Source organism: Mytilus edulis, chromosome 2 (genome assembly GCF_963676685.1).
Source record: "Mytilus edulis chromosome 2, xbMytEdul2.2, whole genome shotgun sequence".
Classification (NCBI taxonomy): Eukaryota; Metazoa; Mollusca; class Bivalvia; order Mytilida; family Mytilidae; genus Mytilus; species Mytilus edulis.
This window is the reverse complement of record NC_092345.1, coordinates 77405096-77430857: the sequence shown is the minus strand read 5'-3', so window position 1 is coordinate 77430857 and position 25762 is coordinate 77405096. Positions and strand designations below refer to the sequence as shown.

General features: G+C 31.0%; 1 protein-coding gene across 2 annotated transcripts in view; it reads left to right on the top strand.

Annotated features, from left to right (window-relative positions):
* Positions 1-25762, top strand: part of LOC139513017 (zinc metalloproteinase dpy-31-like) — a 49831-nt gene that overhangs the window by 8983 nt on the left and 15086 nt on the right. For both annotated transcript variants that reach the window (XM_071301078.1, XM_071301079.1), the window contains exons 5-15: positions 2477-2551; positions 4064-4145; positions 6570-6690; positions 7787-7859; positions 9770-9961; positions 15864-15990; positions 16593-16709; positions 17414-17523; positions 18005-18123; positions 18459-18604; positions 24104-24217. In XM_071301078.1, coding sequence (XP_071157179.1) covers positions 2477-2551; positions 4064-4145; positions 6570-6690; positions 7787-7859; positions 9770-9961; positions 15864-15990; positions 16593-16709; positions 17414-17523; positions 18005-18123; positions 18459-18604; positions 24104-24217 — 1276 coding nt within the window. The remainder of the gene's footprint in view (positions 1-2476; positions 2552-4063; positions 4146-6569; positions 6691-7786; positions 7860-9769; positions 9962-15863; positions 15991-16592; positions 16710-17413; positions 17524-18004; positions 18124-18458; positions 18605-24103; positions 24218-25762) is intronic.

Below are 25762 nucleotides of genomic sequence, written 5' to 3'. Positions count from 1 at the left end.
ATTTCAATTTCATTTACTAATATTTACTTAAACGTCTTAGGATTTCAAGTTTTTGGGTTTTAGCGGTCCCCACTTTGGACGCAATATATACGAAATATTTACATTGAACATTGCATCGATAAAATATTCCTTTTTGTACATATAAAAGCGGTTTCTGATGATATACATTCCAGTGTATGTAAAGTGCGGATCCTAAAATACCATTTTCACTGTATATGCCATGCATTTCTGATGTAGAATGGTAAGTAAACAGACGAAAAAAATTATAATTTTTGAAGAAAATGAAGAAAATTGTTCACATGTATTATATTTAGTGATAAATAATACATGTTATACAAAGTAAAAGATGGGAACGGGTTTTTATCGCACCGAGAGCCATCCATACGTGAAATATATACCGAAATAGGTGAATATTTAGGACGTTTTACGAACAAATCGTGCAGGTGATTAAAAACTAGCAGGAAAGATGTAGTTGCAAAAAAATATTCATTACAACACAAATATTAATGTTGTATAACGTAGAATAGCGTGGATCATTTCAGAGTTGAAAGTGTTTTTAGATCAGTGCAAAATATTTTCAAATGCATGCCAATTTGATAAAATTCATGTTTTTGCAGTAGTCATACGCATGTGCAAACAAATGTTATCATTGAATTTCGAGTATGGGTCTATTAACCAATCAGAAGAAGCAAGTCATAGATTTTTTTATAATTCATCAGATTCTTTATTTAAATGTAGTTATATTTATCCAATTCATTGAAACTTCATCCCTGAATACGTACATCTCGCATGTCTATCGAAATAGAATGGTATAAAAACAACAATACTTTCTAATATTTTTTTATAAATCACTTCTTGACCAATTTTAATGAGGTTTTGAAGTAAGATTTTTGGTTTTAGGTCCGGTTTTAAATTGGCCCACAGGGTCCAAAATAAAATTTGAGGTTCTTTGGTAGGCTGAATCCATACATGATTGTGTTTATTATTATTTTTTCAATTTTTGGCCCATTTAACAAGTTTGTGGGGTTCAAACTGTCAAGAAATAAATTCTTTTGGATTTCAACAATAGTTGAATATTTGGGGTACGTTTGAATGCTGAATCTTACCGTGTTTTTAAATTTGGGATTTTGGTGTTTTGAGCCAAGTTATCGAAATGGTCCACATTGAGGCCCAAAGGGTCGGAAATTCAACATTTTTTTTATTTCATCAAAAACGAAGTCTAGCTTGAATGTTGTGTACATGCTTACCCCGAACTGTTCAGGGTTCGACCTCTGCGGTAGTATCAAGTGTGATCTACAACACGTACATCATGTTCCAATGCAACCCCATCAGTATACGTTTTTGACAAATAAAGTGTGCCCTACACAACTTGACTTGCATTTCAAGCTTTAATGACTTTTGATAATTATATGTCACATTGTCGTTTCATTTTATACAGTAAAGAACATGCAAGCAACAATCGAGCTAAAAGCTATCTTTCCTTCAGAATATGGATGTTGAAGCATTTGCGGGCTCAACAATAGGTGAGGCAAGTGAAGATGACTCAGAAAAAAAAACTAAAGTTAAGGAGGGGTCTTCACCATCATCCCCAACATTATCCCAACCTCCCTTTTGTGGTATTGAACCTTCATTAAAATTTATATAGATCCATTCACTTAAATTAAAGTTGTCCGGAAACCAAATGGATCTTCGGACGACGCAGACAATAACGACATCATAGCAATATACGATCCGGAAAAAAAAACATTGCGGGGAAACATTTCAGATTACAGTTCACACATGTCAATACTGTGGAAAAACGTATAAATGGCCAGCCAGTTTCTATAGACATATACAAGTTATAAATGGATATAAATATCAAAGTAATCAAATAAGTTTTTTCATTTGTTGCAAGTCTAATTATAACATTAATCTACAACAAAAATTCATCGCATTTTCGAAAATTCTACATCAGAAATGAATGCCATACAGTGATAATTCATCGCATCTATAGTGAAAATGGATCGCTTTTAATAACTGATATTCTGTGTTATGTTGCTTTTATAACACATACTTGAACTTTAATACTGTTATGTTATATTAAAAAGGCACATCATAATGAAAATATGTTAAAATTTAGTTTCAAATCAATTATTTTGGTATTTTCAAAACGTAAACAAATAAAGTTTTCCGATGATCCTTTATCCTACAATGAACATACTCGCATACAACAGTGAAAATGAACTGACTGGATTCGCACTTTATATACACTGCATTCTCTTTGGCAGAATCACATGTTACATTTAAATTGATATGAAAGATTAGTAGTGGGTTTACACGTTATTATAGAAGTCACCTTCAAATTAGTTTTGCTATAAAAGGATAACAATGACTAAAGTGATTCAATAGCACAGTAACAACATAATGATATTTTTGCATGTCTGCGTTTTTCCTTTATAACCATAACCATATTGATGACATTTTTATTCTGTTTTAGCCCATTGGACGTCATATCAAAGATAAAACGAATGCCATTGCAGACAACTTAGACTACCATCCGGCCCCTCCTTCTGTGAGTGGTTTTCTTTAAAGATTTTGAGATTTTAAAGATTTATTCAAGTAATGTCTAGTGATATGAATATAAAAGAACAATATTTAATATATGATGACGGAAAAAACATTTGGGCTGACTCTGGAAAATACAGTATGAAAGATAAGGACGGAATCTCAGCTTCGTATTAGGCTATATCAAAGAGATGTTCAAGAATTTTTTAACATGCAGAGACCGTTTCATAATGGGTCCAAAAGAATTGAATCCTCACCTTCCTTTCCAATTTGATTTCGTAAATGTTTATATCCTAGTCAACAAAGGAAACGATACACAAGTTTGAACTACGATTTATTATGAAATATAGCAAATATAAGAAAACTGCAACGAAAAACATTCATTTACAAAGCAAATGCATATGATTAAAAGAATTTGACCAAATTGGAAAGTTAGAAAATACCGAGGTATTATAGAAAATGATGACAAGAATCGAAACTTCATTTCGAAGAAGAGAATTAAGTATTCCAATATCGACAAAGGCATTCAACATTTCAAGCAGACATTTTTTAAGTTTAAAAGTGTTAAGTTTTGAATTTTTGGGTGAAAAACGAATTTTGAATTTACAAAAATTTACTAAAAAAAAACCTTACTTTTTGCCTTAAATCAATGGGTTTAATGAGCAAATAACATTCTGTAAAAATTAGGCCGATAGGGAAATTATTCACCTTGGTGTATTGTATACAATTTCGTCAAATATGGAACATGCATTGCCTTGTATCGTTTTTCTTTGTTATCTAGTATACATATATACATCGAACACAGTTGAATGAATCTTAGGTCAACTTAAAACAGAACTAGAATAGGAAATTCCGACAAAACGATTTTCATTGCCGTCATGTAGTCAGCACACACCGTCAGTTCATAGTTTGTTCATGTGAGTAGGCGAAACATATTGCAATTGCTGTCAGCATCTTCTAACCGCCAATGACAAAAATTTATGGCAATATGAAATAAAAAATAAATCATTGTCGTCTAGTTCCGAAAAAAAAGCGTATCGAGCATCCCAAGAGTATAAAAAAATAATTGCTTTTAAAGCTTGTTTAGATAATTCATAATTTGCTTTATAGCGAGCTAAACCTCTCACCTATGTGCTAGAAGATCAAATTCAGATATAATTACAACAATGTGTGAATAAAACAAACACACATACTAGGTAACAATGTAAAATTAGGGGTATAACAGTCAATATTTTGTAATGACCTAAATCACTATAAAAAAACAAATATGTCAACAAAGAAAAAGATAAAAATTGCAAATACATAAAATTTCCAAATGTTATGTAATTAAGATATGCATAAACTCAAACATTTCAAAATAGATACCGGCATTGAAATTGTTTCTCGCCATTACTTCTTCATCTCGTAATGAATGTAAATGAAATTAACACATGACTTAAAGGGAACCGGTAAACAAAACAGATTACCGTGCTCATAGTTCTTATTATTTTAATGTTAGTATATATTCGTTTCTTTTAAGGCTTCATCTAAGAGAAATTTTTTCCGGACTTTTAGTTTTTGGCCGAATGGAATTGTTCCTTATGAGATTAATGCAGCGTTTAGTAAGTTGATTCTTATTTAAGACTTAAACTGTACATTTTATTATATTTTATCATAAACATACATACATGTATTATTAGTTACCAAATGAAACAAATAGATAAAAAAAGACATTTTGTATAGCTTTTGGTCTTCTACCAAACTCAGTCAACAAGTCTCGTTTTCAAACATTAATTCAAATGAAGTGTCCACTGTTAAATCTGGAAATTAATGCTTGCATAATTTAAATACATGGTGTAAACATGATTATCAGTTAAATAATTTAATAGGAGACATGCGTTACCTGTGACAAGATACGAAGTCCGTATCAATTACATTTTTTCTTAAATATAACAAATTACAATGTTAAAAAAAACGGATATAGCACAACGATGTTGGTTCTTTGTTACTCAAAGTCTCCTGACAAAATAGACCGAAAACGAAAAAGAAATAGATTTCTGCGAAAAATCGGGAAAATGAAAAAGTTGGAGAAAAAAGTTAACGATTTTGAGTTTATTAGTTCATTAGAAATTATATATTTTTTTTTTATTTTTTCTATTGATTTTTCTACCGTTAAAGGTTTCGTCCCCTTTTAAATCTATACATTGTTTGCATTAAAATCGAATTTATGGAATTACAAGTCTTTGACCCGACACAGATTAACATTTAAAACTTATCGGAGTACCTTACAAATATTTTTTTATAATGACAATAAAAACTGTAATTCGATGACAAAGACGCAAAACCAAGGCCATGTTAACCAAGAAGTTTACGGTTCCATATTCGTGCTTCGGGCTGTTAATGTAAATTTATCGATTGTGTCTTAAATATTACAATTTCGTTTTCATGGTGTAATTTGTAAATTCATTGATTGTGTCAAATACCCTAGTGTAACGTTTTTGTGAGCGTGGCTTGTAATGCATTCATAAGAGATGACACAAAGGTAACATTTAGATGAAATCAGTACCGTTTAATTTTGAGTCAAATCGAATTCTTCTGGTACGCTTGGTACTTTTTTCCCAAATAAGTTTTAAAACGTCGTTAAACTGTTCTTATATTTTGCAAATTTGTCACTATGAAGCAGGGATGTGTAAATTTAAGGTTTCGAATCAAATTGATCATTCGACAATCGGAAAGACCCTTACAGTACTATCTCGATGACATCTTTATCAATTTATACAATTCAGATTTCTTTATTTATCTAATTTATAATTATTCTTTATATCTAATTAGTTTTGTTTGTTTGGCTATCTTTTTTTTTTATTCTTTAAATTCTTTTATCTATTTGGTTTCTTTAAATTTTATTTTATTTTAAACACAATACTCTGATATATCTCATTGTTACTTTCATCATGTTTGATAATTCTAATATTCGACACTAGAATATGGCCTCGCAATTTTCGAGGACACCTTTATCAATGAATATTATCAGATTATTACATGGCATTTTTCATATCGCATGTATTATCAGCCCTAGGTTCAATATCAGCCCAAGAGCCGCATGGCTCGAGGGCTGATATTGACCGAGGACTGATAATACATGCGATATCAAAAATGACATGTTATGATCTTTTTATCATATGCTTCAACAGTAGAGAAAAATAACAGATTCATATATTGATCCTTTTACGTGGTTCCCGAAGTTTAAAGAATAAAAAAGTTCACGGCCGTCGGACCCAAAATTTGATACTTTCAATATGAAATTTTTCTATCATATGCCTCAACAGAGAGAGAAAAAAAAAACCACATTTTAATATGGACGAATCGACAAAAAAATAATTCAACAATATACATAATGATCATTGTTTGGAAAAGTCAACTTTTTAAAGAAACTTTCTAAATTATGTTTCAGAAAAACTTAAAAAATGCATTTATTAAATAATTTGTTCGGTTTTTTTAATTTTAATTTTTTAATTATTTTAAACAATATACTTTCCAGTATTCAAATAATTGTTTTGTACACACTTTGTAATGTTTTTCACTGAAAACGTAGCATTGAGGTGTATTTTCCGGAATTGACCGAGTATTACCGGAATGCCATGTGATAACGTTACGGAAAGGCATGTGATAACAATCGAAGCATGTGATAAACTTTTCATATCAGCCCGCTAAGCACCAATTCGAAAAATATGGAATTTACGTCAATTTAATGCTATTATCATACGGTAAAATTTATATGTTATTTAGTCTAAGTATATGATAAAGTTATATATTTAGTTTATCTTATTCATTATCCTTTAATACCTTATTAGTTTCACTTATTTGCCGATGTTTATTTGGTTTGACTTTTTTCACAAGTAAAATACTGTTTACATAATCATTTCAGAAAACGTCTTTGACATATTTGCTTTATAGATAAAGCTAAAACCCAATAGTATCATTATTCTTTCTCCTTCTGGCAAAGCCAGATAAAACATATAATTATGAAGACAATTTTGTATTTGCAGATGTTAAACAGAGAATACGAATTATTGATGCAATAGCAGAGTTTAATAAAAAAACATGTGTAAAGTGGATACCATATGACATTAATACTCATATTCACTACGTTGAATTCGTTACTCATGCGTGAGTTTATATAGGAACATCATTTAATGTGTCAAAGATACTAATAACTTATCACTAATGATAACAAAAATCAAAAACAATACCGCACAGTATAACAGACTACATCAACCACCATAACCCTAATCCTGTAACACTTATTCCGAAGAAAGCAGATGCCAGAAAGTATGATTTTGTACAGGAACAACATGTGGTTGGGTTGAACTAGTTGTACATGCGTCTTAACCTTTCACTTTGTCGTAATTCATTTACTTTAAGCACACTATTTCACAGTAAGGCTATAAATAGGACGACCGCTAGCTTTAACATGGAATAAAAATAGCCACAGAATTTTTAAAGAGGACCACATTGTGTTCGTCTCTTCAGGAAGCTAAATACGTTAAATCCTTTTAATTATTTATTTCTGACTTACATAAGATCTAACAATTCATGAAACTAGATAAAGCCTGGTATTCTTGATAGTTATAGCAATGCTGTAACGGTGGTCAAATCGTAACAATTTTCTTTGAACAAAATTCTACATAGGAAAATTCTACCAAAAAGAAAAATCACAAAAAGTAGTGAACGCCGAGGAAATTCAAAACCGAAAGTCCATAATCCAATGGCAAAATCAAAAGCTCAAACACATCAAACGAATGAACAACAACTTTCATATCTCTAAAGTAGAAAATGGTGGATTAAATCTCGTTTTATAGTTAGCGAAACCTCTCACTTGTAAAATTCCATGATATTATCCCAAATTGATTTGGGATGAAAGACGAAAACATTTTTGCTACTGGTAAACAATAATATATTAGATTCAAACATTTGATTTACAGTTATAAATATCCACGAATAGTTGTCGCTAGTTTTTTTTTATCGTACATCATCGTTGAAAATAGTCCTACACGAGGCATCAGTTTAAACGTTCCCATTTAAAACGGACTGCAAGAACACTGCACTATACCACAGTTAACCATGATTTAATTTTGATAACTCAAGGATACCTAATCAATGGTTTACACTAGTATATCTCGTTATGAAATGCCTGTTATAGCTTTATATACAGATTTTTATTCACACCCATACTTTTAATCATTTGATTTCTTACTACTTGTAGAAAATGCATTTCGTTTGTTGGTAAAGTTTCGAAAAGTCCACAAATAATAGGATTGGCTAACAGCTGTGTAAACGTATGTATTGGATATTTATGTTTTTTGTTTCTTTGACAATTAGCACAACGATTATTTTCATTGTTATTCTCATTTCAAATAATATGATTTACATCAGCAAATACAATTGTCTTTATATTAGAGAAAACAGAAGATGCCAAGGGACATTCAAATATAACAATATGTCCTCTTTAAGGTAGCACAATACAAAGATTTTTCATCCCCAATCAGACACCTTTAAATTGAAGTAATTCCACTTATCTTTCTTTAAATTTTATAAATAAGGTACCAAAAGAAAGAAGAAGGATTAATCTTTCAAATTGTGATAATTTCATTATGACATAATTATTACATAATTAATTGTTATGTAATAAGTTGCCATATTGTGATTTCCATACTTGAATGAATTTAGCTTCTTTGTTATTCATTGCATCCCAAAATATTTCATAGATTCTTGCACAACACAGTTTGACCTCCAAAACAGTGTCTCAGATTTTTCCTATTGCATTTTATTCTCTCATAAATCTTCAATGAAGTTTGCAACATCAATTCATAAGAGACCATCAAATTCAATTGGGTATAAAATTTGTTCTATTGATGTTTTTGGAAATCTGAGACACAGTTTTGGAGGTCAAGCTGTGTTGTACAAGAACCTTGAGAATATTTTGGGATGCTATAAAGAACAAAGAAGCTAAATGCATTCAAGTGTAGACATCACAATATAGCAGTTAATTACATAATAATTAAATATGTAATAATTACGTCATAATGAAATTATCACAATTTGAAAGATTAATCTTTCTTCTTTCTTTTGGTACCTCATTTATAAAATATAAAAAAGGATGAAATGAATTACATTAGTTTAAAGTTGTCTGATTTGGAGTGAAAAAAATCTTTGTATTGTGCTACCTTAAAGCATTATATATAGTTTACAAATTCAGTTCAAATGAAATAATTGAAATGAAACTCAATATTTCTTTAAAAAAAAGGCAAGGTATGAATAGGTTTTATAGAAAAAGGGAATATTATCTTTGAAGAATTTAGATTTTATTGAATTCCACGAAGAACAAAAATACAACTTGAATTTTGATTTTGTAAGGTCTGTGTTCAATTGTTAGGGCGAGGGGGGGGGGGGGGGGTATCCCTGCAGTTATTGATTTTAATTTAAAAAAAAATAACCATAACTGAACAATAGACTTTTAAAAATTTACGTTGGCGCATTTTTTAATTCGGCTTATTGAATTTATTTACAGTGAAAAAAAATGAACATCTATATCTAACTCCATTCAAAAGATAACACTAAAAGCACCAGGTGCTTTCGTATATCTAATATGGAAAGTACTAGTCGGAAGAGGTTAAGTCTGTTAGACCTAGTTGTCCATGGTAAAACGATAACTCTCGTGATTAAGGATGTACTTGGGTGAGGTTAGGTAACAATTAAGAAATTAAGAAATTAAAATTGATACTATAAGCTAGTAGAGCATCAAATACGGATAAAGATAAGCTAAAAATATTGTTAGTTTATGGACCTTCTTTTCCAGATATTTGAGATTTAAAATATGGCGGGAAAAGGCTGACTCAAACTTTTACCTTATATTTGCATTGGTATCATTTGGGTCTCAAAACAAAAGAAAGAAAATCAAGAATCGTCTAAAGTTTTGGTAAATGACCATTCACGAGAAAAAAAAACCACTTATATGAAAACAATAATAGGTGTTATGGGGCAAAATATTTTACTTTGTATTGTATGAATAAACACCAAGGAGTTCAAACATTTGACACAAATTCCAAAACCTCACCTAAGTACACTCGTAAGATAACTGATTGCATTTCAGTATAAAAATACAAATTAACAAATAGACCCTGACACTATGAATACTATAATGTTCCTATTTTCTATGATATTTCAAGTTATAGTGTTACTTTTACAGCAAGGAACAATTATTCATGAAATGCTACATGCCATTGGTTCTTGGCATGAAATGGCTCGAAAGGACCGAAACAACTATATGACTGTTGATATGGACAATGTTATTAAAGGAGCGGGATCTAACTTCTATGTAAGACAAACAAGTGACATTACTCCATTTGATCCAGCATCCGATGTAATGTATGGTGTATATGTAAGTCTTATTTAGCCCAGTAGTCAGCATTTTATGTGCTGGCATGAATTATCATTGATATTGTTATATTTATAAATTAACTGTTTACAAAATTTTGAATTTTTGAAATACTAAGGTTTTCTACCTCAGGCATAGATAACCTTAGGCCACACCAATTTGATTCTTTGTTCGACAGACCCGCCCGCACCTTTTTTTTCAAAACAGATTTTTTTTATTTTTTTTTATATTCCCGCTTCCCGCATCCGGAAATGTAATCATGTCCATTTCCCGCACCAATTTTTTTTCTAAATATTATAAAAAGATATCAACATTTGTTTTTAAAATCACAGTCTAACCTGTATATATAACGATTTTAAACATAAAAGCACCCCACCACACTGTGAAAATATATGTGGGAATATTTATTTCAGCATGAAACCTATTTATCCAAAGCGGGAGTGCTCCGATATAAATTTATTCAGTGGAAATACATGTAAAGAACAAAAAATTGGTTTCTTTCCCCCTTACTTATATTCCCTTTCAAAAAATGTTCGTTGTTAGAATAAAGTACAAAGAACTTCTGAAGGATTTAATAACAATTCCCTTAGGCCACACCAATTTAATTTCTTGTTCTACGGATTTTTGGACTCCAAAATTTGGGGCGAGCGAGCGATTTGAAAATTTTAATAAAAAAATATTTAATTTGCAAATTTTTGAGGCGAAGCTTGAAAAGTAAAGGCGAGCGATTATAATTTTTTTTTGTAAACATAAAATAGTAGGTTTTGACAATATTAAAACTTGATTTATCATTGTACTTTGACATTTCTTTAATTTCTGAAGTATTTTTTCCCTGTTCACAAAGAAATAATTAAATCTGGTCTATGTATGTGTGATCAACGAGACAATTCTCCATCCAAGTCATAATCAGTTTGGGGGCAACTCCTCAATGTTATAAATATCCCTTTTACATGTTTTATGAGGGATCAATATAAGTTATAATATATTTGTTTGTACAAAAGGGCTCATATTTTCCCAAAGAACTATATATCTATCTGGTATTAAATGGTCAAAACATGTCCAAGAATTTTGTAATAATCCTGGACTTTAACCATGTTAAATTAACACATTTACTTTAACAGTTTAATATTATTCAAAATAAGTCATGTAAGTGGATCCCTCTTTCAGAAAAAGTTGTTTAAAATATGATGTAACTCTCCTCTTTTTGCGTACAAAATTCTAAGTTTTCAAAGGTTTTCTGTAGAAGAACTGTACAAATCCTTGGTATTTCTATTTTCTTTTCTACATCAGTAAAATAACTCCTTGTCTGAGGGAGGGTTGTTCTCAACCTGATAATAACAAGCACAGGTCAAAGTACGGCCTTTTACACATGGCTTTTATACAGACCAAACAGCAAGCTATAAAGGACCCCAAAATTATTAGCGTACACAATTCGAACAGAAAAACCAACGATCTAATTTATATATCCAAACGGGAAAATACCAATGAACAACATCAACAAACGATAACTGAACGACAGGACCCTGAATCAATAAGGACAGGTGCATAAACATGCAGCGGCTATGAATAGTTTTGTTTCGCCAGCATACAATATAATAGACAACTTTCGAGTTCGATGCATTTCCGTCAAAAACTCTGGTTTTAGTGAACGTTATTTGTGCCTTTAGGGGCGTCGTCACTTCCGTTCCAAGCAAACAAGAAATTAAATTGGTGTGGCCTAAGGGAATTGTTATTAAATCCTTCAGAAGTTCTTTGTACTTTATTCTAACAACGAACATTTTTTTAAAAGGAATATAAGTAAGGGGGAAAGAAACCAATTTTTTGTTCTTTACATGTATTTCCACTGAATAAATTTATAACGGAGCACTCCCGCTTTGGATAAATAGGTTTCATGCTGAAATAAATATACCTTTGAAAACTTAGAATTTTGTACTCAAAAAGAGGAGAGTTACATCATATTTTAAACAACTTTTTCTGAAAGCGGGATCCACTTACATGACTTATTTTGAATAATATTAAACTGTTAAAGTAAATGTGTTAATTTAACATGGTTAAAGTCCAGGATTATTACAAAATTCTTGGACATGTTTTGACCATTTAATACCAGATAGATATATAGTTCTTTGAGAAAATATGAGCCCTTTTGTACAAACAAATATATTATAACTTATATTGATCCCTCATAAAACATGTAAAAGGGATATTTATAACATTGAGGGGTTGCCCCCAAACTGATTATGACTTGGATGGAGAATTGTCTCATTGATCACACAAACATAGACCAGATTTAATTATTTCTTGGTGAACAGGGAAAAAATACTTCAGAAATTAAAGAAATGTCAAAGTACAAGTGATAAATCAAGTTTTAATATTGTCAAAACCTACTATTTTATGTTTACAAAAAAAAATTATAATCGCTCGCCTTTACTTTTCAAGCTTCGCCTCAAAAATTTGCAAATTAAATATTTTTTTATTAAAATTTTCAAATCGCTCGCCTTTACTTTTCAAGCTTCGCCTCAAAAATTTGCAAATTAAATATTTTTTTATTAAAATTTTCAAATCGCTCGCTCGCCCCAAATTTTGGAGTTCAAAAATCCGTAGAACAAGAAATTAAATTGGTGTGGCCTTAACTGTATCTGGCAAAACTTTTAGGAATTTTGGTCCTCAATGCTCTTCAACTTCGTACTTTATTTGGCCTTATTAACTTTTTTGGAATCGAGCGTCACTGATGAGTCTTTTGTAGACGTAACGCACGTCTTGCGTATAAAGAAAATATAGTCCTGATATCTATGATGAGTTTATTTAGAAGCAGCATTTCTTTTTATTTTCGGGTGTCTGTTACATTATTTCAGAGAATACATCCCATTTATAAATCAGTCAGAATTCTACTTCGTCAAAGTTATATCGTCATTACGCAAGTTAATTTTTCAATCATAAAAATTGAAGCCTTTGTAGGGATGACGCACTGTCAATTTTTAAAACTCTTGAAAACCAATACATTTACCCACATAGCATAATTACGATCCTTATAAGCCAGTTGTATTCTAAAAGACAATATATCTACTAGCTAATGAGCATCAAATAATGTACTTGTGTGCATTCACTCAACGTGGAAACTTATGTATAATCGGTTGTCATAAACATTTTAAAAGAAATCTAATTAAATCTTTTGTGGAAGGGCAGATTAAACAATTCAGTGGTTGAAGACTATAAACCCTAATTCTCACATACTAGTACAATTTGTTTTCTCGAGAATATGCATTTTTAAGATCCAACATGTCGTCAAGTACTTCTAGTAAAAATTTGTTATTCGAACGCACTTACTCTGTGTTTGTGATTCATTATAACGGTATTTCACTTGACCCATACATTTCATTTTGTAGTACTGTGAATATTTGATGTTATAAAGTCAACCTGTAGCCTTGCTATATAAAAATGATAGAATAAGAAGTGAGATGTTGTATCAATACTCTTGCATTATACGTTTTTAAGACAAAACACACAACACAAACACGCTCTAACATATAAATGCACTCGATTTTCTCTTAACGATGGAAGTGTAACCTATTTTTGGTAAAAAGAAATTGAGTCACATAATGGAAGGGAAGAATCGAAAATCGAGGAACAAATTGATTTATATGTTTCCCGTCCGTGGTATTTTTATTTCCAAATGAAACGACACTTATGTCGTCGAATTACATTGTTCTGTTTAGTTATGTAATAGATACATTGAAAACTTATTCAAATTGTGTTTTTCTGAGAAAATACATCGTAATTTATCTGAAAACTGTCATTTTAGTTGTTTCTGTTAAACACTTTTGAAAGTTTTGTTACTATAGTAAACATAACTGTAAGCATGTATCGCCTTCTATAACAAAGGGCTTCGATTCTTTTGTTCTATTTCAACTGGGTGTCCGCCGGAATGCATTATCAGATGTATATACAAATATTCAGCTATAAATTTTGTAATATATATTTACGAGCAGCAAATCGTTTGTTACGATTTCAAAAAACACGAATATGTTATTGGTGTAGGTTAGCTATATACAGACAATTCGGTTAGTTACTTATCACATTTGATTGTGATAGTTTTGTGTTTGTGTTGCCAATATTGCATTATTGAACCTTAATCTAATGCAATTATTTTGTATCATTGGTTCTGATTGGATGACATTTAGCGTAAAATCTATATCTCCTTGTCTGTAACTAAGGTAGCCGACATTTAGAATTTTTAAATGTATTGACATGTAAGTTCTAAATTAATAAGCCAAAAAACTCACATGTTGCACCAAAGAAGAAAACATCTTTTCGCGGAAGTTTCTTTAATGAAGATTTTACACGAAATTTAATTATGAACTTTTTTTTGCATTAGAATAGAGATAACTGTATTATATTTGAAGCTTTGCTGACGTCTATCGGTAGTTTTACTGTCGCAAATACCCGTTTACCTGTAGCTGCTACTCGTCACCAGGTAAACGTTTGCGACAGTGAAACTATCGATGGACGTCCTTAAAGCTATAAATACAATACAGTTATCTCTTAATTACACTATACGGCTGATACGGGGGCTAATATAGGCTTTTCGTGATTTGTTTTTATCAGAATTGATGTTAAGTCCGCATTTATCCACTTTCGACACTGACTATTATGTTAGATTTGCCAAACTCTATGAATTTGAAACTGAACATAAAACAAAATCTACATTAACATTGTAATATTCAAACAAAAGGAGTATTTGATAAATCCTTATATAGAGAGATATATAACCGAGTCATCAAGATGTATTTTTTAATTTTAGTTTCTTGTGTACAATTCGGAAATTAGTATGGCGTTCATTATCACTGAACTAGTATATATTTGTTTAGGGGCCAGCTGACGGACGCCTCCGGGTGCGGGAATGTCTCGCTACATTGAAGACCTGTTGGTGACCTTCTGCTGTTGTTTTTTCTATGGTCGGGTTGTTGTCTCTTTGACACATTCCCCATTTCCATTCTCAATTTTATTATCACTAAATATTGCTCTAATGTTCCCCCATACATTTTTTTCTACAGCAAAATATGTAGGTATATTCAATAAGCTGTTTCTTTTAAAAATATTATGATTCAATGTAATCCTCCGGCGGAGCTAGTAGTATGTGATTTTTGTAAAAATTACAAGACATACTGGAAAATTTTGATATGTTGGCGGTTATATTAAAACTTTGATTTATAACTCGCGTTCTAGTCAGTTTTGGCATTTCATATATCAATTTAAATCTGGGATTTAGACGACTAACGAAAATAGACAGTTTGCTTCCTTTCTTGACACAGATGGACAACTTCAAACTAGAACCTATGACAAACGTTAGATGATATCAATTTTCAAAAAAAAACTTGCCACTGCTCAGCAGTAAACTGCTACAAAGCTTATCATATTATTATATGGTGCTCGTATATTTTGCATGGTTGTTTATTGAGACAAAGAACTTAAGTCTTTAGAAAACAAAACAATAGTTTAATATGTAATTTAACATGACATTTTGACTGATTGTTGTGGATATGAGATACTGTATGCATAGCAGGGAACGAAAACAGTGTCGACCTATCAAGTTTCGCCCCTTTTAGAGTTTATAAGATTCCATTTGGTTATAGTTTTAGCGCCGCTTTGTCTTCTTCATGGATTTCCGAGATATGAAGATTGGTAGACTACTGTTGCCTAAAAATATTGCATACACGTGACTCTTTTTAATTGATCTAAGATATTTGTGTTTCTTTCTTATTCATATAACGAAAGTTAATAATTTTATCATTAAATTATATTGCCTTTATAATTTTATTTTGTTTAAGATGCATCAATATTTTGTGTAATGAAATGCATAGACTGCGATTTATTTCTTTAAAGGCAGCGTATTTTTTGTTGTTTTTAGTCATTCTCCAAAAATGGAGATAAAACAGAATTCTTCCATGACTGGAGACAAGAGTTTCTTGCAGGAACTGGTAAAACTCTGAGTTTCTATGATATTGCTGATGTTACTGCAGCTTATGGATGTACTGGTGAGAGAAAATCGTCAATGATACTGTTTAATTGTTGCAAGATAGAATCTATGTCAGTGTTTATTACGTGTTCTGTATGTTTGGTTTTACAATATAAACTCTCTGACAAAGTATGTGATACATGATATGTAGATACGTATAAAAAATAATTGGATTCATTTTTACAGTAAAGTATTTTAAATCATTCCAACCCTTAATGATCAGAAAATTTACCGAAATGATTGGAGATATGCAAAATTAAACTAAAACCGAAGAAAACACATCAACTATGAGAGGAAAAAAAGTAAAAAAAAATCATACATACATACAATAAATATATGTATCTTCAATGAAAAATAAAATTTCCGAACATATTCCTTATTTGTTATTTGTTATGTGTTTATAATGATAATATTGTTTGCAAATGTAAGAGATTTATTATGGGCATAGCTTCATAAAAGATAGTATTTTTTATGTTAAAATTTCAAACGATATTTTTGTGATTGATCTTAATTTCGCATTTTAAAAATAAGTTTTTTATAATTTAGAATAAGGACCATGAGGTTTCTTGCCCTATTTTTCAAATTTATTCCAATAACATGCTATCTGTACTACTATTTTAGATTCGTGTGTCTCACCACCTACCTGCCAGCATGGAGGATTTATTGATCAAACTTGTTCATGTGCTTGTCCTCCAGATTTAACTGGCACTGTTTGTCAACAACTTGATCAAAGTAGTTGTAAGTAAATTTTGATTATATAGTGTCTTCAACCGCAGTGTGATGCATTGAACAAATTTATTTTACATTTTAACATGTATACTAGTATACAGTGGTTTTCTCTTTCGTGAAAATAAGACTTCAAATAATTTCTGCTTCAGAAGTACTTTTCTCCATTTATCATTATCTCGAACACTCAAAAACAAATAATTACATGCAAGGAATTTACAGATGAATAAACACGTCGGAAGCTATCTGAATAAAATAAAATAAAAAGAAAATCACAGTAAATTTAGTTATTATTGCCTGATGGATTTGGAATTGTTATTTTTTTTTTTAGTAAATCGTAATTTATCAAAATTGGGGTTAAGTCAAAATATATATTCTATATCATATCAGTAACCAGACACTGACTTGAGCTTGATGATACACCCGAGAACTAACAATCTACCAGCAGTGGAATTAATCCAGTAAATAAGTTTATTCAAAGGTTTTGATAGCATTGAGATGCCATTTTTCATGTATTGATGAAAGATTAAAATTTTAAAATCTTTTTCTATAGATAAATATGAAACCTGAAAAAGTAAAGATTCATTAAATTGATGCATACATTTAAGATAAAAATGAATCATTAAATGATTTGGAAATTGGTGTTATAAATGATAGAAACGGCGGTAATTTTGATTTATTGAAATGACATAGGAATGTTCTGATACTGATTTCAGCAAATTGTGGAGGTACTATTAATATAGCAGACGGTGAAACATATTTCCTGACGTCACCAAATTACCCCTCGAATTATGACACTGGTTTGAAGTGTGTATGGTTCATACAGGTAGGTATTGTTAAAGCACTTAAATCACATAATGATATATTTGATAAGCATTGGTAAATTTTGTTTTTATATTTGGATATAGTATTGAATACATGTTAACAGAGGTATTTGTGAAGATTCAAGAGCGATATTTGTATTTTTTTTATTATTACCTTTGATTAATGAATTTGATCTACTGTAAGAGTTGGTTTCAGATGTTCGTATTGTTTTTAAAGATATAGCAGCTGTTGTATGTAAAATATCAATAATATGTTTTCGGCTGTTCTGTGTTTTTTCAAGGCTCCGTGTTGAAGGCCGTACTTTGACCCATATTTTATTTTGACTTTTTATACATTGTGACTTGGATGGATAGTTGTCTAATTAGCACTCATATCACTGCTTCTTACTTATACTTATGTAGACGAAATACAAGTCAAGTTTAGCAAATTATAATCCAAATAATTTCTTTAATGAGTTATTTAAAGTCTTAATCATTTTACAGGGAGATCCTGGCAACCATATAAGAGCAACTGTTACCGATATGGATATAAGCTATAACAAAAATACGTGCTATCATTGGATAGAAATAGTGTATTACCTCCTTGCCAACAAAGGTCCAGAGTATGTTATGTAATCTATAGTATGCAACAAAGTCATAAAAGAAAATTGCTTATGTAATTTAATTAACAATGAAATTATTAAGATATTCAAACAAATATTCAAGGTGAATCCTACAAAGAAGCATAACACAGTCGCAGGTAACAACTTATAGTTTAGAATGCTATACGCGTGCAAATTAAGTAGTAACATACGTTTTGACCTTCAAACTTTCATGATCATAGCAATTATTTAAACTACTGCTGTTAATTGCCTGACATTTTTATGACAAATTGTTTAACGAATGATACTATAATTTTCTAAAACTTTATCAGTATATAAATAGTTATTCTTTATAGGAGATGCGGTATTACGGACCATGAAGTCTGGGATACATCTTCTGACGGAGAAATGAATACAATGATCATCAAATTTGACAGCTTTGTAGGAAGTGATAAGGCTGCTGGCCGGGGTTTCAATATTACATTACAATCAATTGGAACAGGTCGGTATATATAAGTAACGTTTTTGTAACTATCGTCAAATCGTTTACTATTTCAAAGAAGGCAATTCGTTTCCTTATATGGTACTGTTTAAACTATTTTTTTGTGTTTTTGTGTATATGTGTATCATAGTATAATAAGATTATCTAAAAGCCACAGCCAGTAATCATTAGGTATAATATTAGTTTTGTGTAAGGGGATGACCTGAACAGGTAGGGTAAAACCTGCCAAACGTGGAACTATTCCAAACTGATAAACAATCCTTTATTTGAGTCATCATTTGATAGCGCTATAAAAACAAAATTTTCATAAAATGGGTCTGATAACTTTAATTAGCACTCTATAGAAAATGGAATTACTTCTCCCAAAATACTACATTTTTAAGTAAGTAGCTTGGAAAACTGACAATTTGTTTTGAAGTTTTCATATGCTTTTAACTTCTTAGTAAATAAAGATATGTCTATTCGTTTTTGGAAATGTTTGATGCATTTATTATGAAGGTGTGCCATTTTAAGAAGATCAAAAATTAGGACTGCCAAATGATAATTGAGGTGAGTGTTTGTTACTCTTTTTGGGAAAAACTCCTCATTAGTTGGGTTTATATTCGTTCTGTTTGTTGATATAATCGAGCGTTTGGTTTTGTCAGGTTTTCTGACTTCCTAAGTTATAATCACCTTCGGAATTCGGTATTGTATTAATACTACTGCAACCAGAGTTCATTTTTAAACTTAAATGTTCCGGGAGAACACATAACTAAAGTATATATCGATGGAAAGAGAAAAATGTGTACAATAAGAAAAGTTTGGTCGTAAAATCCAAAGTGGTCACATTTTTTGTGAAATTGAGGTCAAAGGTCAGACTTAAGAATATCAATATTTCAACAACAAGGTCAAAAAGGAGAAATTTTCTGATATGAATGCAATAGAATGCTACAAAAACGGTTCAATCATAAGCATATGATATAAACGATGTTAAAACGACAACTTTGACTAGTTATATAAAGAGCTACCATTCTAAATTGGCGTTGATCTGGAACCTTCTGATTTTTTTTCCATTTATGACAAAGCAAAAGAAGAGGTGGCTTTGACCTTTTCACATTCATAGACTTTCATACTGCCAATACTTTTTCACTATACCGTATATTACATAATTATTCTCTAAACTATAAAGCACCAGTTTATCAAATTATTTCAATATCTTTCCTATCTTTGAAAAAAAAATTCAAGCACTGAAATAGTGTTTAAAATTTTGCATCTAAAGGTTTTGTATTTTGTGAAAATTAGTATCTAGTTGCATCTGGACAGATCAGTTATAACACCAAAAATATCATAGTCAAACGAGGCGAATGCGAGGTTTAACAAAAAGATATAAGTGTGACTTTAATTGATTTAGCGTTTGGTTGAGTGTAAAAAAAAAGTCAGTTTGGTTCATGAATCTTGTCTTAGTGGGATTATCCTGGTAAAAAAGTGTAGACTCATCAATTTTTTAAGGGAAGAGATCGAAAATATTTACAATGTAATGCCAAATTGCTAATGATGTAATTTAAAATGAGTCATGACCCTTATATAACTTGTCTTTTAAAATCGACAAAAGTCTTCATTAAATAGAGATATGAATCAATCTAATCGTCATCAAATGCGGATTCAGTACTCATATTAGCATTACAACACACTCGTCCCTTTTTGATACGAACAAGTTCGGCGAAGGACAGAGTTTGTTCAAAGCAAACGCAGATTTTGAACACAAAGATTTAACTTTGCAAGTACAAAGTTAATCTTGTAAGTAATCTGATGACATTTGCCCATGAAAAATGTTAGGGTTTATCCATTTTTGTCCTCCCTGTCGAATCTTTAAAAGAAGTCGGATCACGAACAGGATATTTCTCACCTTTGGTATAACGAAAGAGCCGCCAACGATGATGCATTGTCAGTCAATTGAAAAGTGTTATCTTGACCTCTCTTCAATTTCATCTGACGCATTCGGGAATCAATTGTGAATTGTTAATAAAATTAGGAATGGAAGTGGGGCATGTGTCAAAAAGACAACAACCCGACCATAGAGCAAACAATAGCCGAAGGCCACCAATGGGTCTTAAATGCAGCGAGAAACCTGAATGTCTGCTCGTTCCATGGAATGATACGTTCCTTATTATCAATTGTCTCCGTGTTGGTGACTATATTGTCGGCACTTTTTTGTATCAAACATCTCCCTTGGTGTTTTGAAACAATGCCATCTTGAGCGTTGATGCTGTCTTAATTTCGTCATACTTGTGCATGGCAATGCCTGTTAGGCATAGTCTTACATCTGCATAGGAAACACAAAAGCAGCCATGTGAATAAAAAGTTTCTATCAATGATTGTGACCCATTTTTCCCATATTCTCGATATAACACGGCCAATCCCGGAAGTAAAGGGGCGAATGTTGCTACAGAAATGATTTATTTTGTAATAGCCATACATTAACGAATTTATTTAATCTTTAAGGACAATTTACGGTTCAGAAGCGCCTTTGTGTGATTTTTCATCAATTAACTATCAAATGAACTTCAGAAACGATGCGGGCATCGTTTCCATAGAAACAACCAACGAGAACATAGCGCATAAGAAGCCCTGGCGGCAGAATTAAGTAATTGTTCTTCTTTTAATGTATCATTGATATCTTCAGACACACCTTGGTGTTATTCTGAAAGTCTTAACATAGACTTCAATTTTCCTGCAGCAGACAGACTTGGGGTCAATTACATTGGAATGTAATTAATTAAATTACACATTACATTGCAAAAATGATCAATTACACTAATTACACATTACACAGTTTTTGAAATGTAATTAATTAAATTACAATTACTTTACTAAAGTAATTAATTAAATTACACATTACATTTATCATAATATTTTTAATGCCCCACCTACGATGGTAGAGGGGCATTATGTTTTCTGGTCTGTGCCTCCGTTCGTCCGTCTGTGCGTCAGTCCGTTCGCTTAAGGTTAAAGTTTTTGGTCAAGGTAGTTTTTGAAGAAGTTGAAGTCCAATCAACTTGAAACTTAGTACACATGTTCCCCATGATATGATCTTTCTAATTTAAATGCCAAATTATAGTTTTTACCCCAATTTCATGGTCCACTGAACATAGAAAAGGATAGTGCGAAGTTCAGGTTAAAGTTTTTGGTCAAGGTAGTTTTTGAAGAAGTTGAAGTCCAATCAACTTCAAACTTAGTACATATGTTCCCTATGATATGATCTTTCTAATTATAATTCCAAATTATAATTTTGACCCCAAATTCACGGTCCACTGAACATAGAAAATGATAGTGCGAGTGTACTATGGACACATTCTTGTTATGAATCCTTATCTTTAACACAATAAAAGTACATGTAATTCAAATGTAATTCAAAAGTAATTGAGCATTACATGCTTTTTTCAATGTAATTAATTAGATTACCATTACATGTAATTAAAAAAATGCTCAATTACACATTACATTCAATTACATGGAAAATTGTAATGCATTACACTTAATTACCATTACATTTTCAATTACCCTATCTCTGGCAGCAGATATAACATCCCCTATATTGAGTTCAGAACTAAAACCTAAATTTGATATCCCTTGGCCCGGCTGTGTCTAAATTGTAAGGTGTCATAAAATCGAGTTAGTTTGTCCTTAAGTTATGCAGTTTGGTAAGCATCAAAGACAATCTAGGATAAAAGTGATCGGTATATGTCGAGGATGTGCTACATGAGCAAGGCCTTTTTATGAAAGTACTGTAATATTTGTTGAGTATGAAAGGATGCTTAAATATCACATATTTATCGAATTCTTATTCTTCGCGACTGGATTTTAAAAATCTGATTTCATGATATTATTTCATTGAGAGAATGTCATTCTTTAGAAAATATTACCTTTAATGCTTCTGAATTTGTTTCACTTCAAACCAATTGAATATGCACAAAATAGTGTAAAAAAATCCATAATTGCGTAAAAGACATTGATCAAAGTTTATGCTTAGTTATGAAGTATACGAATCTAATAATCGCAATACATTTCAAATATTCGCATCCGTAAACTCTTGCAAGTGTCAGGTACCCTTTGGAAAGTCTCAGGTTAGCTTTTTTAATAGCTTATCACATGTATTCTATAAGTAAACAAATTTAAGATATTTAATTTCAATTTGGTTGACACGTGTTAAATTAGATTATAAGTGAAAAGCAAACACTATTACATTTCGTGCAAATAGTCCAGTGTATGTTCAAATTAACTTGTATGTATATGTATTTGTACGACTTTGCCCCCCGCATATCTATAGAAAAACAGTACATTAACGGGTGTTACACGGACTCTTTTTAGACGATACACAGACTCATTTTAGTTGTTACACGGACACTTTTTATGAATAGAATCACTCGTGCATGATCAGTGAGTTTATGGGCACTTTAACTTTCAATTAGATTTGAACTTTTTGGTTCACCGACATATTTCCTTTCTTTTTTTTTAAATAAAATATTTACTTCTAGCATCAATATTTTTTTTTAAACATTTCCAGTAAAATACTATTCATATCAGTACACTAAGGGATTTGACATTTAATTTAAAAAAAAGGGGGTATGTTTTTCTCCTAATAACAAAACATATTTTGATCCCAAATTTTATGAGAAAAAAAAATTACTATGGTAAAGCAGATAACAAATTATTGACCTGCACGATTCCTGATTTTTCGAAAACCGTATATATATAATATTGCTATTTAAAAAAATATATATATATTAGGTGATGGCGTTGTAAAGGTATTCAGAAAAGAACATACCGCCCCCCCCTTTTTTATGGAGCAAAATAATCGGTAAATAAACGTATTTTCTTTAATACATGGACATGAATAGTATTTTGAACAATGCTAAAAGTAAAAAAATGATGATACCGACGTTTATATTTCAATTCAAAAAGACAGGACATATTTAAATAAAAATCAAATCTCATTAAAAGATAAAATCCCTATCAACTCACCAATTCACGATTGATCCTATAAATAAAAAGTGTTCGTGGAATATGTCCAAATAAGCAGCAACTCTTGAAGAAAATCATTCAACTTTTGTCCTCAATTTTGGACGGTAGGCTGCGATTGGATCATATAGTAACACGTGTTTTATTAATCGCGATCAACACTTAATTGCAGAGACGAGCATGAATTTTAAAAAAAATATTAAGTGTGTCTTAATATATACAATAACAAGACAAAATCCATTTTTTCATAACATTCCACTCACTAATGAAGTAGAAAATTCATTCTTTTGATTCATTTATATTGTTATTGAATTTATATTTAAGTTGCCTTCAAATCTATCAGGGGCGGATCCAGCCATTTTAAGGGGTTCCCAACCCAGGAAAAAAGGGGGTCCAACTATATGTTCCCAATTTGTTAATATAAATATCCAGCAGTCATGTTTTTAAACACTCGTTACAATGATCACAGATATTTATAAATTTTATTATAATTATTCATAGGATGTGAGAATAATCCGTGTGTTCATGGCTCGTGTTACAGTCCAATGAACTCAAACAGCTATACCTGTACATGCAACCAGGGATTTTTTGGAACTAACTGCGACGTACCCTCAGGTATGAAAAAAACCAACATACAACTGTTTTCTATACAAAGTCATTATAAATTTAATATCGTATTATTGCATTTAATTATTTTGATTTCCAGACAAATATTAGCGATATTTCACATATTAAATATGACATTTTTGTTTTCTTGAAAGCGTTAACTTTATATTTTATAAGAACCATCTTTTTCTGCGAAGTAAAACAAAAAACGTTATATTATTCCATGAGATCACTTATTTTTAAATGCAGCAGTTAGATTGTTATTAGGCTATTTTCTTTTTATTTAGTTATTGATATGTTAATTGCTTTAATATTCTTTTATTGTTAATCAATGGACGATATAATCACCTTAAAAGTAGAATAACAACAAAAATGACCTCCGAGGAAAATTCAAAACGGAAGATCAAATGATAAAACACATCAAATGAATGGACAGCTGTCATATTCCTGACTTAGTACAGGCATTCTCAAATGTAGAAAATGATGGCTTGAACCTGGTTTAGTAGAGCTAAACCTCTCATGTGTACGACAGTCGCGTCAAATTACATTATTTTGACTAAGATGCGTGAACAAAGTGTCATAAATAGGAGTACAACAACAACACAAACCCCACCAAAAACTTGGGTTGATTTCAGGTTCTCCGGAAAAGTAAGCAGATCCTGCTTCACATGTTGCACACGTCGTGTTTCTCATATTATTACAAAGCCGGTGAAAAGTCTTATTCGGTAAGTCACATTCATGAAAAGGGAACAGGATTACTACTATTAGAAAAGGAGTAGGTCCGGTAAGGACTCATTTTGGCCTCAAATTTCAGTTTCATCTGACGAAAGATTTTGACCGCTTTTTTAACATTTAAGTGTCTATTTCACTTGATTCAATTAGTTAATGTGAAAGATTTTAACTGATTTAGTCATTAAAAACGATCCGATTCAAGCTTAAATATGAAAAATCTACCAAATATGCTGAAAAATGTCACTTTACAGATAGTTTTTGTTAAAAATGAAAGTGGCCGCATCCGTGTTCATCCACAACCTTTATATATGTTATGCATTATCACAAAATACAACTTACATTTCAATATTAAGGATGAACACGAATGCGGCCACTTTCGTTTTACACGGAAACCGTCTAAAATTTACCTAAAATGCTAGAATTTTGAAGATTTCAGTAATTTAGCATGACTTAATGGTGCTACAACCCGATATATGTGCATTGTATGGTCAAAAACAGCCCATATTTATGTAGCAGAAGCATTCAACTGTCCAATAAATAACTAAAAGTTTACATTTTAACAATTTTGTAAAACTGTTATATTTTGGGGCCAAAAAGGGGTCCTACCGGACCTTCTCCTTTGTATGATATATCTCCCCATACATTTGTTAAACACAAAAGAGGCGGAAAATAGAAATCCAATTAATTTCGTGTGTCCGAAACGCTGTATGGATTAACCTTCAATGTTATGAGGTATATGAAAAAAAAATGCAGAAGATACTAATACTAATGCTATATATAAGACTCTTGAGACAAGTAACTGGCAATAATTAGACAAAAAAA